This window comes from Rattus norvegicus, chromosome 1, assembly GCF_036323735.1.
Source record: "Rattus norvegicus strain BN/NHsdMcwi chromosome 1, GRCr8, whole genome shotgun sequence".
NCBI classification, from domain to species: Eukaryota; Metazoa; Chordata; class Mammalia; order Rodentia; family Muridae; genus Rattus; species Rattus norvegicus.
In genome coordinates this window covers 249906651-249925224 of record NC_086019.1, presented here as the reverse complement: position 1 = coordinate 249925224, position 18574 = coordinate 249906651, and the positions used below count along the sequence as shown (strand labels likewise).

Below are 18574 nucleotides of genomic sequence, written 5' to 3'. Positions count from 1 at the left end.
GGGTTCCTAGTCATGGAGTTGGTCTTGCATCCAATCAGAAAATGGTTGGTTACTCCTATAGCATTTATGCCACTGTTGTACTAGTGGGACTACCTTTGACAGTACTCATAGCTGACAAGGTACATATCTGGCTAAGAAACACTAGGGACTGCTGTTCTCCCCTGGCAGCATGCATAGCACCTTACAGCACCATGAAAGCTAGCCTATAAGGATGAAGCTTTCAGGTCAGTACCTGCTTGATTTACCCATGTCTTATGATGCCGGTATATGGTGCCTCCAACTTCTCGGGCGTCAAGCAAACACAGCGACTCCTCATTTGGCTGCAGACAAGCGCATGGTGGTAAAGATGGATCATAGAGTGTGGAGAAGCAAGCTGGAGAGAATTGTCACAGCACCGAGATGGCATAGGCGCCATGTTGAACTTTCTCTTCCATATTTGTGTGATTTCCTGCTGCATAAAAACCATCATTGACTTTAGACGGTGCCGTTTCATGATTCTGTGGAGCAACTGGGCTCACTCAGTACAGTGGCTCTTCCTCTGATGTCAGCAAGGACCACCCATTTGACTGCATTCTAGCAGCTAGCTTGGGACTGCATGGTTCGGTGTAGCTTTGTTGCCCTCTCTTCATCAATGATCCAAATCTACAGCAAGGTGGCTGGCTAATCAAAAGGCGGAAAGTCTGGACCAGACCCCTAATACTACTTCTGCCACAGTTAATCAAGCCAAATTTCAGGAGAGAGAGAGAGAGAGAGAGAGAGAGAGAGAGAGAGAGAGAGAGATTCCACTGATTGTTAGCATTGGTATGAGCTCACAGAGATCAGAGGACTCGCTGGTCCACGTATGATTCTGTCATCATTTCTCAAGAGTTCATCAGGAATAGATGATATCAGGGTATTTGTATTCACTGGTTTGCAGGGCATAAAAAACACCCAATCAAAATAAGCGAAGAGCATAGGAAATACTTGGGTTTGAATCCCAGCTCAGCCTTTTAGTGGTTATGACATTGGTTACTTTATCTAACTCTTCGTTTGAAGCTTGGAGAGAATTAGAAATGTTTATATCAAGTGCAAACGTTAAGTGCACTTGTGTGTAACTCAGCTTCCCAGGTTTCTGTCTCGCTTTAGAGACAGGTTCTCAAACTGTAGTCTGGACTGACCTTGACCTCAAGATCTTCCTGCCTCTGCCTCCCCAAGTGCTGGAATCACAGGGGCACACCACCAGGCCCAGCATTCCTCTCCTTTATTTTCTTCCCACCTTCCCCTCTAGGAACGATTTTAGCCGCACTAAGAATGCATCATCTACCCTTGGACTGAGATTCCACAGCTGTTCCACAGCTGCACGGAGCACAGGAAGGAATAAGCCTCCTGCAGCCCATTAAAATTCTGCCTCTAGTTGGGCTGCACATGGGATCGGCTCGGCAACAGATGTGGGAGTTTTTTAAGCAGGATGAAGATAACACTTTCCCCTTTTCCTCCCACTCCTCTGAAGCATGCTAGGCCCACAGAGCTGCCCCTTGAATGACTCTGGCTGGTCTGAGAGGTCAGTGAATATAGAGGTAAGGTCCTTCTCTCCACTCTACATCACAGCCACAGACAAGCAGGTCTTTAATCCAGGGAAGGAGCAAGACCCCCAAGGTGAAGTCAAAGCAGGCTGTTCCAGTCTGTTCCTTCATTCTCCCACTCCATCCCTCTAGGACACTGCTGGATGCCTGCCTGGGGGCACATCTTGTTTTTATTTGAACTGAAGATATGAAACACCAACCTTAGATCTCTCTTTAATTGCAACCTGACTATTTCCCGCAATCCGGAATGAGGCGACCTGAAGAGAAAAGGGGATTTGAGGGAGTTCTGGGTTAGTATTACCAGAGTTTGGTTTCCTAACACCATGTAGCTCCCTCCCTTCAGTCCTGAAGGTGGGGTTTTGTCCCCACAGCCTTTGGCTGGACTCTAGACTGCTCACTCAACATTCCCATGAAGCCTTGATCATAGCAGCTCCTTCCTGGGAGCTGAGAGCTCAGCATACACTTGGGTCTGCAACTCTTTAGTAAGGGGACGGGTGTAAGTGCCTCAAGGCTACACTTTTGGCTAGCTGAGTAGAGTCCAATATCTAGAACCACATTTGTAAAAGAACGAAGACCTTTTCCTTTCAGGACCAAAGTGAAGAGTGCGGGCTGTTTGTAACCCAAAACAAGGATCCCACAGACAGTTGCAAAATGCCACCCATACTCAATGACACACCCTGGCTGTCATTGTCTGCATGTCCAGGTATAACTACAGAGCCTGACTAACTTCAAGCCTCCGTTTTAGCTTGTTCCAACTGCAGGCAATTCCTGAAGCTCTCACACAGCCTTTCCTAACCACTAGTGATTGACTGTCTCCTCTTGGTTCCATGCTTGTCCCACAGATATGTTTCAGGAAGTACTCAGGCTGGGGGAGAGAAAGTTGTGCATAACCATATGGGGAGTAAATGGCTGTAACTATCTTGACCATTTACCGTAAGTTCACTGCCCCTAAAACTCTTAATCTCGGCCCTTGAGCTTTATCAATGATTCCCAAACTCCACTGTGTTTTGGCCTCAATAGGAGCTTACAAACTGCAGGTGCCTGGACTCCAGGCCTTGTTGGATCACAGTATCAGTGCAAGAGCTGATGGCTGTAGTTTTTATAGCCTTCTCAGTGTTTTTAGGGTGCCCCCAAGTTTGATAGTCATTGCAAAGGATAATTTACAGCTCCCTTGGGGGCAAGGAACTGCTCTTGAGTCTTTCGAAAATGATCATCAAGGTGTGACTATGGCTGCTGCCTGTTGGGGTGAAAATTTTGCAGCTATCTGGGCATTCAGGTTGCTTACTTCTGGTGTGCGAGCTACCACTTGCCTAAAGTAAAAATTACAGCCCTTCGCTTGCGCAGTCTGGTCGGTTGTGTTTCTGTTTATGGGATGACTGTGCCTTCAGCTGAAAATGAAATATCGAACAGAAATGCCTGATTCACTTTCAGAGAGGACATGTTGCTCCCAGAGCCAGGGAATTTAAAAGGCCTGCACCCCCACCACCACCCTATTCCAACCCCAGCATGTTAAATCCTTTCAGATGCCCCCGAGCTCCTCTTGAAATGCAGGGCTCTTGGCCGTAATAAATAATTACATCCTTCTATTTGGTCTCTGGTTCCAGATAGTAGTAATCCAAGAAAATCCAATAATGACAGTTGCATTAAGACCCCCTCTTCCAGGCTAAGCAGAACATCTGTTTAGACATATTTTTAATCGGCAAATGCTTCCTGTGTTGAGTCCTCAGCAAATTAAATTTCTCACTGGACCGAAGGGGAAGCTGTCGTTCAATAAGCCATCTCTGGAAATTACACCCCAGTCTGTTTCCAGGTGCGCTTAAGACTTTCCCATGCTGACTTGGCCACATAAAACCGGCCCTTACAATGCTAGGTCACGTGTCCCTATAGCACAGCTTGTCCAGGCAACATGGGATGTCTCAGTGCTTATCCCTCGAATGGAGAAGTATTTTTTTTTTTTTTGCCCATTCTCCAAAGGAGAATTGGCAGCAGAGGAAAATTAAGAGACTTGTTGAAAACCATATGGGATATGAATAACGAACTTCCACTTGCTACTTCTCTGACTGTGATTACTTAAGACAGGATGAGTCTCAGGATGTGAGCATTAAGGGCTTCGCTGCTGCCAACCTTTTGGAGAGGTTTCCGCCACAGAACTGTTTGGACCATTGGGCTGTTTATTTTTAGAATAGCTTGTCTGTTTGTTAGTTCATTCATTCGAAATACAAAAATGATCGAGTGCTGCCACCCTCTTGGCACTGTGCAGTCATCGAGAACAGAACCATCAACCATGACACCTGCCTCAATGCTTGCTCTCAGGGGGCATCTGGTCGACCAGACCATTTGAAATCTTGAAACAATGAATTCTGTGGCTGGATAGCAAAACAGAATACACACAGGGGCTGTGTAAACAGACTGGGTAAACTGTATGAAGCGGATCAGGGTCCTAACAATGGACTTGCAGGCTGACCGTAGGATGGGGTGCTCTCCACGCCAGTGGACTGTAGCCAAGTAGAAGATGGTCCACTCTTGCTACATTCATACCTTCCCATTTTAAAACAAAGCAGAGCCCAGGTAGAGCGACACGTGTCTATAATCCCACCACGCAGGAGACAGAGGCAGGAGGACCACCACAAGCTCAAGGAAGCTTGGTTTAGAGAAAGGCCCTGTCTTAAAAAAAATTGTTATGTGAAATCTCTGGATTTTTCAAGAGTTGGCTTCCAAAGTGAGATTTAAAAAAAAACAAAACAAAACACTACTGCCTGCCAAAAGTGTCCAGGCCAAATAAAACACATCTGTGTGTTGGGTTGATCCCAAGACTACAAGTGTATGACTTCTGTTCTAGAAATTCGAGCAGTAAAAGAGTTTCAGCCTTAAAAGTGTATTCTATAGCAACTTTCTAGGTGCAGAAATCAGACCGGGCAGCTTCTAGGAAGCCATATGCAAACCTGTTCGTGCAGCTCTCCAACCACCCGTGTAGAGTTCAAAGTTCAAAGGGAAGACATGTGAGAGGGCCAATGAGAAGAGACCAGTGTTTTTCCCAGGCTTCAGATGGTAAAGAGACTATTCAGGCACAATGAAACTGGACTAAGTCTTAGGGGTCCGAGCCACTATGATACCACCAGTGGAATGCCAATATAGTCATGGGAGAGGTGCCTTCATGCCATGTGAGGCAGGAAGTGGTTGATAGACTCCCGCAAGCTTGCTGTCCATCCCAGGCTCTGTCAGGAGCAGGAATAGCTTCTGCGAGAGTCTCAGTCACAAAGTCTGTTCCTCGTGCAGGTGGAACAGAAGGTCGCTCAGCCTTCCTGTATAGGAAGCCCACAGTTTAGAAATTGATGTGAAAAGCTCACCTGAGACCCAGAGAATCTCAGGAGCCCTGAGGAAAAACGCAAAGCAAGTCCAAAGCTAGGATCCACAACATATAACGCTCCTAGAGGAAGTCCCCAAATCTGTCTACGTATGGCCGACACTAAGTGGACTCAGTAAGGTCTTTAATGTATATGTGAAAGACGACAGTCATTCTAGGAGAAGCATTCATGAATGTGGGAGGGAGGCCGGGACACATGGACTTGGAGGGAAGAAGGAGGAGCAGAAACCATGTAAATCTAGTACTCATCTGTTAAATTCCCAGAAAATTTTAAGTTAAAAAAAAAAAAAAAGGGCTAGGCTAGAAGGAGTCCTAAAACACCAGAAACACAGGAAGTTAATCAATGAAGGAAAAGTCGGAAGACAACAAATTAGAGAATTCACTCCAATAATATGGCAATCAGAAGGAATTTTAATGAGCATGACTAAAATGAGAAACAAGCCAAAGGAAGAATTTAAAACAGAGGGAGAAAAAGAATATTGTTAAAAAGAAGATGTGTTTGAAGCTCTTCTGGCTAGATCCTGGATAGCTACGTCACTGAGGCAGGTGTAAGATAAATGGTGTGGTGAACACAGCTGAAGAGAGAGTATGTGAAGTAGAAAGCAGAGCCCAGGAAACCATGCAAATTTAACCGAGGGCTTTCCCACCTGCTCCCAAGTTCCCAAAAGAATGCCTCTAAGACTTAGGTGTGAATAATTGCCTAGGCCATCAGCTTGTTCCCTGACTAGCTTGTAACTTAATTAACCCATTTATTCTCAGTCCTACAATGTGGCTAGTTACCTCTCCTTAGGTTCATGCAATTGTCTCCTCCTTGACTCTATCCCAGAATCCTCTCCCCATGCCGGAACTGCCACCTCCTATTTCCTGCCTAAGCTAATAGGCCAACAGCTTATTTATTGATAAGGCGATGCTTCCCTACACGTCATAAAAAGATTCTCTCTACACTCAAAGGGAGACACAAAATATGAAGACACCAAAAAAAAAAAAATAGTACAGAGAGATGGAGGTCTGAATGGGTAATCAATAGGAATTCTAGAATGTCAGAGAGTATTTACAGATAAAGACTGAGAAATTGTATTAGCCTCATGAAAGAACGATTAAAGTCATTAAGGAATGTGGTTCCAGGCAGGAGAAGGCAAAGGTGCCCATGAACAGGAAATGAATCGGAAGGCGTCTGTCTCACAAGCACACAGAGCGCTGCTAATAGAAACTAACCGGAAGTGTTAACGCATGTAAACAGTAACACGAAAACATGGAGTCTGGAATGTCATTCTGGGTTCTGTCTGTCTGTCTGGTTAGTGAAGATACACTGGCTGGGGAGTACAAAGCAAAGTCCTGAATGGGGGTCCTCAAGTCTGTGGGTCCCTTTGGAACATCAGAGTGCCACGGCCTGCCAGTTAATGCTATGGTTCTTTTAGGCAAAAGTCTTCCCCTACTCTCTCTAACGAAGCAGCTCTCTGAGAGGATCTTAGCTTGTTCTTATTTCTTTATTGGGGGTGGGTTTGAATGCATATGCTTTATTCAAGTTAAACCAAAGATTCTATTTTTGGTGTGTGTGTGTGTGTGTGTGTGTGTGTGTGTGTGTGTGTGTGTACCCAGGAAGGAAAGTCACTGGCTGAGCTGCCTCATTAGCATGGACAGGTGTTCCAGGTGCTGATTGCCTGTGACCACCTGGTTGGGAGTCTCTCGATTGTGTGCCCAGAGTCCAGCATGAGAACAGGGAGTTAGCTCTACTCCTACAGGTCTCAGGTTCTGAGGTTTCCAGGGTTTGAGCATGCTCCACCTCACCAGTCCCATGCCCGTTCCTCTGGTGGCACAGTCCACGTGCCCTACACTGGAGTTGTCTTAAGAGTCTCATTTCTCAGAATGGAACTTGGGACTCTCTTTTCTTCAGACCGATCTTCTAGTCCACTAATTCTTTATTCATCATTCAGTTCTGTATGGATATCGAAACTGAAAAGGTTAACAGGAGAGAGAGAGAGAGAGAGAGAGAGGGGGGGGGGGGGAAGTAATCAGCTTTTAATCCAATTAAAATCAAGAAAGAGACGGAAAGAAAAGAAAGACACAAAGGAAAACCCACTTAGGCAGATTAATGGCCTGAGGTATTGTGAGGAGATGTACCCAAAGCCCACTTAAACCTACATTCAACAATCACCAATGAACCTGAATGGCTCTGGGCTGGAGAGATGTCTCAGTAGTCAAGAGTGCTTCCTGCTCTCCCGGAGGACCCTCCAGTTCCTAACACCCGTGTCAGGTGGCTCACAACTGCTTGTAAATGCGCTTCAGGAGGCCTAATGTCCTCTCCATCTGGTCTCTGTTGGCACCCACATGTGCATCTGGCACACTCTTTCGCTCTCATATACATAAATAAAAATAAATCTCAAAAATATGGATGGGGCCAGAGAGATGGTGCCTCCCTCTTGACCTGAAGTGTGGTGGGAAGAAACCAACTCCAGCAAGCTGTCCTCTGACCTTCACTCATATGTCAAGCATGCATCCTCACATATGTATATCCACAAAATAATCAAATTAACATTAGTAGGAGAAAATTTAATAATATGAAACATTTTTCTATTTTATGTAGGATGATGTCATTGCCAGGATAAGGCATAGCCTATCATTGGATGAGAAGGAAGGGTAGGTGGGGAAAAGTCAGGAAAGGGGGATCCAAGATGGAGACAACAGAGGAAGATGATTCCGACCCAGGTGGTCTGGGTCAATTTTATCTTGGCTAGATGGGCAGTTTCTATCTTTATTGATTGGCAGTGAATTTAATCTGTGGGTGTATTGTAAATTGAGTATTTAACATGTAAATCTGATCGCTGGGTTACAATTTGTTGGGTCTTTATTTTACCAAGTGGGTGGCTGGAACCAGAGAGTTCCCAGCTGGCCAGGGCTGGCCAGGGTGAGTAGCAATGGGAGTGGAGAGATCTCCAGGGCTAGAGGATAGCTAGGCTAACGTGTGGTGTGGTGCCACACTGAAGCCAGCCGCTGCTGAGATAAATTAAGGCTAGTTCTATATGGTCCTATGGTGCCAGAACTAACAGCAGGGAGCGACCGCCCAGGTCCCAGAGTACCAGGGGCCCAGTGTGGAGTGGTGACGCATGGGAACCGGTCATGCCAATTTTTTATTATTACCACAACAATTTTAGCTTGCTAATATGCTAGTATGCAATACAGTCTAATGTTAAACAAGCCTTGTAATTCAAATACAATCTTACTTGGTTATATGTACAATTCTCTTTCTTTGCTAGTGAGGACATGACACGGTGCAGTTGCTCTGGGAAACAGCCTTGAGGTTCCTAAAAAGGTTAAACGACACCCTGTGATCTGGTATTCCAGACCCAGCCCATGCTCGGCAGAATGGAAGACCTAGGATCACTGAGGCACATGTGTACATGAGTGTTCAGAGCAGAATAATTTATAACAGCCCCAAAGTTGGGATGACTCCGGTGTTTAACCAAGGAAGAGGCAAGCTACATGTGTTCTACCCCCACAGCAGAACACTGTAGGCTACTACTGAGCCACAACGTAGGACGGAGAGCTTATTCATGCTGTAAATGTGGATGGACCTTGAAAATTAGCCAAATAAAAGGGGCAGAGGCAGAGGTTGCTGTGGCCTGACCTCGCTCATATGGAGAACAGGCAGAGCCACAGAAACCCAGCAGATCTCGGGCTGCTGGCAAGGCAGAGGGAGAAACTGGAAATGACTGGTAATGGGGCAGGGTTTCCTTCTGCAGTGTTGACAAGCTCATACAGTTAAACAGCAGTGATGGCTGCACACCCGATACATGGACTAACACCTGCAGAATTGTACGCTGTGAAAGTCAATGCTCTGGTTGTGAATTAGCTATCATTTTTAAGGAAAGAAAGACAAGAAAAGAAACATAAGAATGAAGAGGGACAGAAATAATTAAATAAAGGAAATAAAGAAAACTAAAAAAGTGAATTTTCAATAGCTGGATTTTGTTTTTCGGGGTTTGGGGGAGGGGATGTAAAAACTGGAGAGGAGGCTCTCAGAGGAAGAGTAAGGAGGAGTTGTCAGCAAGCACACCGGATGGCCCTTTGGCCCTATGGAGGTCCAGCATGGGATGGATTCAGTCAGGGAATCCCAATTTGAACATTCTCCCCTGTCCACCCCCACTATTTTCAGGGTCCTTTTTGGACTTACAACCTTTTATTCAATATTAAAAATTTAACTATATGTATATGTGTGGAGGTGGGGTGGGATGGGTGGGTGGGTGCGTGTGGATGTAGTGCCCATGGAGGGCAGAAGAGAGCATTGGCTCCCTGGAGCCGATTGATCTTCACCAGTTCACCTAAAATCCAGCTACTGAACATTACCTACCATGTTCTCAAAAGTCTTTGTGGGTAAAATGTTCCCTTAGAACACAGGTTTACCCACCCCTTGTGCCAGCCTATCATCACTACAATCTTAAGCTTAAGCGTAACTTGCAGAAGACTTTGTGACAAGGTAACTGACCCTTTGACTGTCTTGCAGATGGCAAGGATAGCACCACACTTCTGCCTGGCCCTGGGACCTCAAACACCACCGCTAAGACCTTCTCTGCTCGGGTCCGAAGAGCTACAACCTCAAGGACAGAGCGGATATGGCCTGGAGGGGTCATTCCTTATGTCATCGGAGGGAACTTTACTGGTCAGTAGCCCTTTGGAGCCTTTCAGGGTTGAGAGGTTCCTACTAGGAGGGACTCAGTGGGAATGCGTGGGTACCAGCACCACAGCAGTCCCTCCAGCTAAGGTTCTCTTGCACCAGTGTAGCCATCAGGCATCTGTTGGGGCTGGATCTGTAGAGGTCACTCTGTTCTGAAGGCTTGGTGGAGAGCAGAGAGTCTCCTCAGGTCAGTCTTAAAGTTGAGCAGGAGGAAGCTGACCATGGAGCTGTCCATGGTGGCACCTGCCTTTGTCCCTTGGCTCGGATACAGAGTCCCACATGGTAATCAGAGGCTATGCATAGGTATCACAGGATGTGACATGACTGCATCCTGACTCCACAAATCATTTAACGTCTATGCCTGTGGTTCCCTGTTCTTTAAATAGGGCTGGTAGCCAGGCATGGTAGTGCACACCTTTAATCCCAGTGGTCTGGAGGCAAAGAGATGGGTAGATCTTTGTGAGTTCAAGGCCAGCCTGGTCTACAAAATGAGTCCAGGACAGTCAGGGCTACATAGAGAGACCCTGTCTTGAAAACTTAAACCAAACCAACCAAAACAAACAAATAAAAATAAAGAGAGCTGGTAATATAATTGAGTTAATGTGTTAAGAAAGGAACTTAAGAACTGTGCATCATGGTATTATCTTTGTACTGTGGAAATCACCAAGACTGAAGTTGGGGTTTCCCTGCAGAGCCTTGTCTCCTTCCTTTTTCTTCCTCTTTTCTCCTTACGCAGCCTCACCAGCCACCTTCCTGCTCTAGGTGCTGCCCATCTCCAGCTCCCTGGAACACTTGCACTGTCCTGTCTCCTGGGACACTACCCCAGAGCTTTTGCCTGGCTGGCTTCTGATCAAGTGACATATATCCAAGTGCTCTGGAATCCTCACCACCCCCACCAGCTGTGCATAAACAGCTCCCTCTGTAACTTTAGCAGCATTCACCACGATCCAAAGCGTTTTCGCTTGTACTTGTGTTTACTTATCTTTGCCCACGCTCTGTGGTAGCGGGGACTAACTCCTCTTTTCATTCCTACATGTCCAGCACCAGGACAGTACCTGGTACAGAGGAGGAGCTCCCCATATCTGCACACCTGCAGTGCATCACTGACTGGATGCCTGAACAAAAGGCCCCATTGAGTGCGTCCCAGCCTCTCGGTACCTTTATTAGCTTTTTACCTCCCTGGGATACTGTGGCTTCTGTGAGAAGTGGCTGAAAGAGGCATATGGCTCAATGACTTGCCACAGTCACTGAGAACTGCGAATGAACCAGTTGGCAGCAGATCAGCAGGCCTGAGAGTGGAAACTTTCTAGGCTACCCTTCTGCTTGGTGACATTACTCCAGCTCCCAAGTGCTTAATCGGGGACTGCCATGAGAAAACGAAGTCTTCTCCCTGTCACTCTGCCAGAGAAAGCCACACACCCAGAGATTAAAATGCATCCCTGAGAACAGCTACAGTTGCTCTTTGGCGTGCACACACACACACACACACACACACACACACACACACACATGAATTACACTCTTTCTGGTCTTGTGTGCTGTGTTTTTCTGACCAACGATTTATATTGCTTTCATCAACATGAACTAACTTTTTATACAGGGCTTTATGTTATATAATTAGTAGGATTGCTATTTTTACAGGTAGTTGAGCTACAAATAATAAGAAGCTTAATATGCCAAGATGTCAAATAGATATTCAATAAATAATGGGACAGCTAAGTTGATCTTATGTGCATATCTTTAAGGGACAATGTAACATTGTACCCATATGGCATTATAGACTATGGTGGGGTTTTCCTCCTTTTATTTATCCATTTATTTTACATCATTGTAAACTCAGGTCTCTCCTCCATTCTCCTCTGCACTTCTCAATCTGTTTCTAAAAACTTCTCATTTATCCTTTTATCTTGATAGATATTAGAGAATATTTATTGACTTGACATGATGGTTAGCCCGGGCCCTTATCATTCAATAACTTTCCAAACAAGGAACTCTGAAGACAGGGTCAGGAAAAGTCTAAAATTCAGCTGTTTGCAAAGTCCTTATAGGAAATCAAGATCAAGGACCCTAGAAAACACTGAAGCACCATTCAAAGTGCACAGGCGTACAAATAGACATATAGAGTGCATGGTAGCACTCTCCTGCAGGTGTGCAAATGGATGTATAGAGTGCATGGTAGCACTCTCCTGCATGTGTGCAAATGGATGTATAGAGTGCATGGTAGCACTCTCCTCCAAGTGTGCAAATGGACGTATAGAGTGCATATTAGCACTCTCCTGAAGGTGTGCAAATGGACGTATAGAGTGCATGTTAGCACTCTCCTTTAGGTGTGACAGAAAATGAGATCATAGTACCATGCTGGAGAGAGAACTTCCCCCCAATCTGGAAACCTGCAACCACCAATTAAATGACCTGAAAGACAAACATTTAGAAAAATATGTTTACTACAAAGGAAAAGCTGGGGAAACTAGGACATTGTCCACTGTTAGTGTCCCTTCAACTCACAAACTCCAAGTCTCTAGGTTTTGAGTATTCAAGGAGAGTGATTTGTCTGTCTGTCTGCCTGCCTGCCTGCCTGCCTGCCTGCCTGCCTGCCTGCCTCCTGCCTATCTAAAATGAATGTTTTGCCTAATGTAGATCTGTGCATGCAGTTCCTGCAGAGGCCAGAGGACGGTGTTGAATATTCTGGGATGATTATGAGCTGCCTTGTTGGTGCTGGGAATTGAACCTGGGTCCTCTGGAAGGGTAACAAGTGCCTTTAGCCACTGAGCCATCTCTCCAGCCACCACACGACCCTCGACAAACTGTTTTTCAACCTTACTGGCTGAAACTCGCTGTGTAGATGAGACGTGCCTTGCACTTGTGGTGACTTGGCTCTTGCCTCTCTGTCTCCTTAGTGCTTAGATGGCTGACTGGCACCAGCATCCTCAGCAAGGGGATTTGTGATTCCAATGGATTTCTTGTCTGGATTACTTTTAAAGAGCTTTTAAAAACAACTTAAAATATTTGACAAACATCTATGTACACAACATAGTCTAAGGGCTGACCTGATATATTTGTAATGTAGATGTACATTGTTTAATGATCCCCACAACCTAATTAGTGAACACACTTATCACCTCCCTAGTTATAGTTGTGTATGTGTGTGTGTGTGTGTGTGTGTGTTTAGATGATGATGACACTTCAAACCTCTGTTAAGCTTCAAGTAAAGAAAAACCAAACCACAGCATTATCAACAAGATTTTTAGAAATCAGAGCGAACTTTGTGTTCAGACTGTGCCTTCATGTTTGAAGAAGGTGTACCCAGGAGCAAAGTGACCAGCATTGCCTGTCATTTCAGGCACCCAGAGGGCCATTTTCAAACAGGCCATGAGGCACTGGGAGAAGCACACCTGTGTGACCTTCATAGAGAGGACAGACGAGGAGAGCTTCATTGTTTTCAGTTACAGGACCTGTGGGTAAGTAGGAAGTAAGACTGCTTCCGCGCGGTAGGAGGCGACAGATGGAAAGATGTGGGGTCTGGAAGTTTCTGTCGTGGGACATTTCCACTGAGCTGTGATTTACCAAAGGGCAGGGTTTTCTGGAAGCTCTTTGTCTTCAGTGAAATCGCTGGACAGGTAAGTTCATAGTGTGGCTCCAGAAGACTCACTGTTGGTGGGTCCTGTCACCAGGGCAACATGGCTGATGATTCCTGTGGAGTCTTAGGTCAGGACTCCACAGAAGCACTGATTGCTGGTGAAGTGGCAGACTCACTGTGCTCACTGTGGCTTTGAATTCTGAACTTCTGCCATTTTAGAGGCCCCATGGGCTTACAGACTTCCTTTAGAAACCATGGGTTTGTAGGAGAAACCTGTTAGGTTAGCTGGGGAGATGGCTCAGTGGGAAAGAGTTTGCTGGACGTTAGTTCAGATCCCCAGGACCTGTGTAACAGCCAGGTGTGATGGATATGTCTGTAACTCCAGAGGTGGGGCCCAGAGACCGGTGAGTCCCCAGAACTCTTCCCAGCCAGGCTTGCCAAAATGGTGGGCTCTGGGAAAGACCCTGTCTCAAAAACAAAGTGGAGAGCAACACTAACCTCTGGTCTGCACACATGCATGCAAAGGTAAGAACACATGCACACACACACACACACACACACACACACACACACACACACACACACGTCTGTCGTGCTGATAAATGTAAGCAATCCGCTCTCTTACTCAGGTTCCTGTATTGGATTCTTTAAAAAACATCCCAGCTAGACGTTCTTCACATTGATGATTACTAAAGAAATGATCAAACCTTGAAGGGAAAGGCAGATAAGTTGGCAGCAAGTGCGAGCAAAGAAGGAAGCCCAGATAACAAGTTCATCTACGCACAGAACTTGTACTGTTTTGCTTTTTAAAATTTTAATTAATTATCTAATTAATTTTGCACTGCTAAGCATCAAACCCAGGGACTTGTGCATATTAGGCAAGTGAGTTACACTGCTGATGTCATTTTTAAAGTTAGAGGATTAAAAAAAAATAGGACCTTCATAATGAGAAATGGTACAAGATACAGTGAGGGTCAGGCTGCATACATATTTATTGTGTATATGTCAGACATGTAGAGAGCATTAGGAATCATAAGGTAAGCCTAGTGGATAAGCCAAGAGGGAAATGCATGGAAAAAATGTTGCTTGGATACTTGTTTTATTACAGTAAGTCCAAATAGGTTGGCAAGTTGACAAAAAATAATTAAGGATTCGTAAAGGACTTGGAAGATACAGTTAGTAGGGTTGACTCTGCAGGCCTGTTAGTTTATACCCTGAAAACATGTCTTTAAATGCACATGGAAGGCCGAGACACCTGCTCATCTGTTAAATACCAAGAATAGCTCAGTAGATGGTAGGGAAGATGGTTTTATGGGTAAAGTGATTTCCTACACCAGTTGGAGGATCTGGGTTCAGAGCCACAGAGCCCACCTAAAGCTGGATAGAGCATTAAGGGGGAGATGGGAAAAGAGGCAGACTGAAGAACCCTCAGCTCTGCAGTGAACAACGGGAGTTGTTGTCTCTAACAAGGTAGAAAGTGAGGACCAATACCTTAGGCTGCTCTCTGACCCCAATATCTGTGTTCTGTGTTCTGGGACACACATGCCTGCAAACACAGACACACACACACACACACACACACACACACACACATACACACACACACACATTTTAAAAGCAAAAATAAACATTAAATTTTAAGAACATCTTAGTAGCTTATAAAAGTTAGAAACGGCATTAAAATATTCTCATATTGAAAAGCAATGATGGACTAGAGAGATGGCTCAGCAGTTAAGAGCACTGACTGCTCTTCCAGAGGTCCTCAGTTCAATTCTCAGCAACCACATGGTGGCTCATAACCATCTCATAGGGGATCCGTGATGCCCTCTTCTGGTGTGTTGAAGACAGCAACGGTATACTCATATAGAATAAATAAATTAAAAAAAAAGAAAAACAATGAAATGGCATGGTAATAAGAGTAAACACTCTACTTTTTTGTTACAAACTCCACTGGGTCTATAGCCTTTATCAGGTAACCAAGATCGGCATAATGTCTAGTAATGAAATCGCGACAGTTCAAAGGGAAGGAGATAAAGCTAAAGATATGTCCACAAAATAAACAACATTCCTAATTAAGAATGATGATGACATTGTTAATTCACAGAAGCTGGTGATCTCTTGATCATGCCCACCCCATGTGTGCATGTGTGTGTGTGTGTGTGTGTGTGTGTGTGTGTGTACCACCATCACAAAAGAATTAGCCCAATGAGAACACAAGTAAAGACACAAAGCAAAACATTATCGGGCTAATAAACCCAAGAGTGAATTCTTTAACCAAATAAAAACAGTAGATAACTACTTGAGGCAAGAAAAGGCAACAGTGCAGAAACACACAAACTTAGAAAGAGAGAAAAGGGAAATGGCCAGAGACACAGCAGCAGAATTGTGAGTAGGTGCTCGAAACACTGAGGGTAAGAAATGTGGACAACTCCAAGGTGAACATGTAGCATTGGCACAGACCAATAACTTTATAGGCTTAGATTTTTCACAACCTACTTTAATAAGGGTTCTTCAATGCTTTAACCATCCATCTAGCCCACCAACCACCAGGGAAAGAAAAGGCTACTTGGGCAAAGTGGGATGTGGACCTCCTTAGTAGTTCTTTGGGGGCGATCCCATTCTTTGCTGTCAGGATAGCAGCAGTTTGGTTCACACAAATCAGTAGCAGTGGCTCAATCCACTCACAAACACCATTCACAAATCTGCAATGGCAGTTCTCTCCAGAAGAAACCGCAAGGCTCTGCCAATCAGCCTAAGTCCGAGGAAGTGGCAAGAAGCCACTGGAACACTACCAGAAGTTCTTCGGTGCGTTTCTCTCCAGAAAATCATAACAAATGCAGATTAGTGAAGAAGGCAAGGAGAACCGGTGCCACACAACATCATCCACTGTTGGGTTGCTGATCACAAAGTGAATAAAAAGTTAAATATGTTCTTTATCCGTGCGTAGTCTGACAGGTTTTTAGAATGGGAAAATGTTGTCGCTTTCTTGTTGTCTTTGGATAGGATTGGAGTAGGGGCGAGAGCTCAGTCTTTTGCAACATGGACGTGCGTGCTCACATGATCAATACATAGCATTCTTTTTTCAAATGCACCTTTGTACCATGAGTTTGAAGGTACAATGAGAACAGAGCCTGCCTCTTCCCTTTGACGCCCTCAGACCTGCTAATATGCATATTTCTGTCACCCAGCTGTTGTTCCTACGTGGGACGCCGAGGAGGTGGCCCTCAGGCCATATCCATTGGGAAAAACTGTGACAAGTTCGGCATCGTGGCTCACGAGCTGGGCCACGTGGTTGGGTTCTGGCACGAACACACTCGGCCAGACCGAGACCAGCATGTCACCATCATCAGAGAAAACATCCAGCCAGGTAAGGGATCCTGGGTGGAATCTAGAACCCAGCAAGAGTGGACATCCGTAGGCTTTGGGACACTGAAAGTAGCTTGCTAAGTTATATGGCTGCCCTAAATCTGATTTGTGTATGTATTGGTACACGTGTGTTCACATGTTTGTGGCATGTGGAGGCCAGAGAACAACCTCAGGTGTGGATTCTCAGGGTCTTTCCATATTACCCTTTTGAGACAAAGTTTTTCATTAACCTTGAACTTGCCAAGGCACAGGGACCCACTCATCTCTGTCCCCAAGGCCAGCTTTTTAACACGGGTTCTGGGAATCGAACTCAAGTCATCATACCTGTGAGGAGAGCACATCCCAGACCAAACCTTCCCCCAGACTGCTTTAAACTTGCTTCAGAGGACAAAACATTTGGGATTTAGCTTTCTGATTTATTTTCTTGTTTCTTCACATTGTAAGATCAGAATCCAAGGGATTTTTTTTTTTTTTACTAAATGTTTTTATTGATTCACTTTACAACCCAATATCAGCCCTTCATCTCCTAGTGCCCCTCACACAAGTCCCCTCCCTCATTCCACCCTCCCCTCTGGATGTCAACACCCTCACCCCCACCCCCATCCTGCACATCAAGTTGCTGTGAGACTAGGCACATTCCCTCTCACTGATGCCAGACAAGGCTGTCCATTTAGGGACTCGGGATCCAAAACCAGGCAGGCACAGGTCCATTCCTGTTGCTGGGGAACCTGCACGAAGGCCAAGCTGCTCATCTGCTTCATATGTGCAGGGGGCCTAGGTTCAGCCTGTGATCGATCCTTGGTTGGTGATTCAATCTCTGGGAGCCCCTAAGGGTCCATGTTAGTTGACTCAGTTGTCTTCCTGTGGAGTCCCGGTCCTCTTCAGTTCCCTCAGTCTTTTTCCCAACTCTTCCACAAGACTCCCAAGCTCCAGCTAATGTTTGGTCTCTGTATCTCTCTGTTGGCTGCTGGATTTTTTTTTTAAAACAAAATATTTTGGACAAGTAGATTGAGTGCTAATCTTTCTGCAAGCATAGTTGTAAATTTCAAATGGCATTTGGGGAGGGGTGTTGGGAGTGGGGCAGAGAGAACATAAGGCTTACCCTGTTTCAAATTTCTACATTATTCCAAAGAATAATCAGAAGCCCAACCAATCCTGTTGTCTGGCTGTTCAGGTAACAGGAGCAGTAGGAAGCTACCCTGGACCCTCCTTTTCCCAGCTTCACTTTGGGTGCTGCCTTACTTCTATAGTCCTTAACAGAGTGTTGTGTCACAGGTCAGGAGTATAATTTCTTAAAAATGGAAGCCGGCGAGGTGAGCTCTCTGGGAGAGACCTACGACTTCGACAGCATCATGCACTATGCCCGGAACACCTTCTCAAGGTCGGAACCTTTGCTGGGACATCTGTTTTATTGCACCTGCCTCAGGCTTGGGTAGGAGTCCTGAGGTCTGTGGAGAGTGAGTGGGTCTGGGCATGCTCCAACCATGGTTGGCTTGTCCACCCTTGAAATACAGTGGCCTCTGGGCTGCCGTGAAATACAATCTAATCATGTTCTTGCTAATGAGATTGAGTCCCGTTGTGAAGCTGGCATTTCCATCATGCCCTCCTGTCACAAGGAGCAACTGGAGAAGAGAAATTATGGAAAAGTCATCGGGGAGAATAGCCTAAAGGCTTTTTGTAGAATTCCCATTGGGTGGGGGCATCTCTGACTAATGCACATCCTAAACTAATCGGGAGGTACTTGCCGTCATCCTAGAAGAGGCTGTGTTTATTGGATGCTAGGCTGTGTGAGAGATGGAAGGACTGTAAATCACAGGTTGTTTTCAGAGACAAAGAAAACTAGGCTCCAGCCATCTTGAGAGAGCTCAGGTACCCAGATCAGAATGAGAACAAAGACCCAGGTTCTCTGCTTTCAGGTCCTAGGAATGGGTGCTACTCAGCAGAGGAGGATTGGGCCTGATATTTACCTCAGGTACACTTGGGGTCTGTCCCATGTGTGGGGCTGTGCAGGGAGAAGTGTTCTCCACACCGCT

At 45.5% G+C, this 18574-nt stretch overlaps 1 protein-coding gene across 1 annotated transcript in view; it reads left to right on the top strand.

Moving 5' to 3' along the window:
• The window catches only part of Tll2 (tolloid-like 2), a 115517-nt gene that overhangs the window by 52342 nt on the left and 44601 nt on the right, over positions 1-18574 (top strand). The window contains 4 exon segments of the mRNA NM_001191898.2: positions 9428-9583; positions 12939-13056; positions 16364-16542; positions 17817-17922. Coding sequence (NP_001178827.1) covers positions 9428-9583; positions 12939-13056; positions 16364-16542; positions 17817-17922 — 559 coding nt within the window.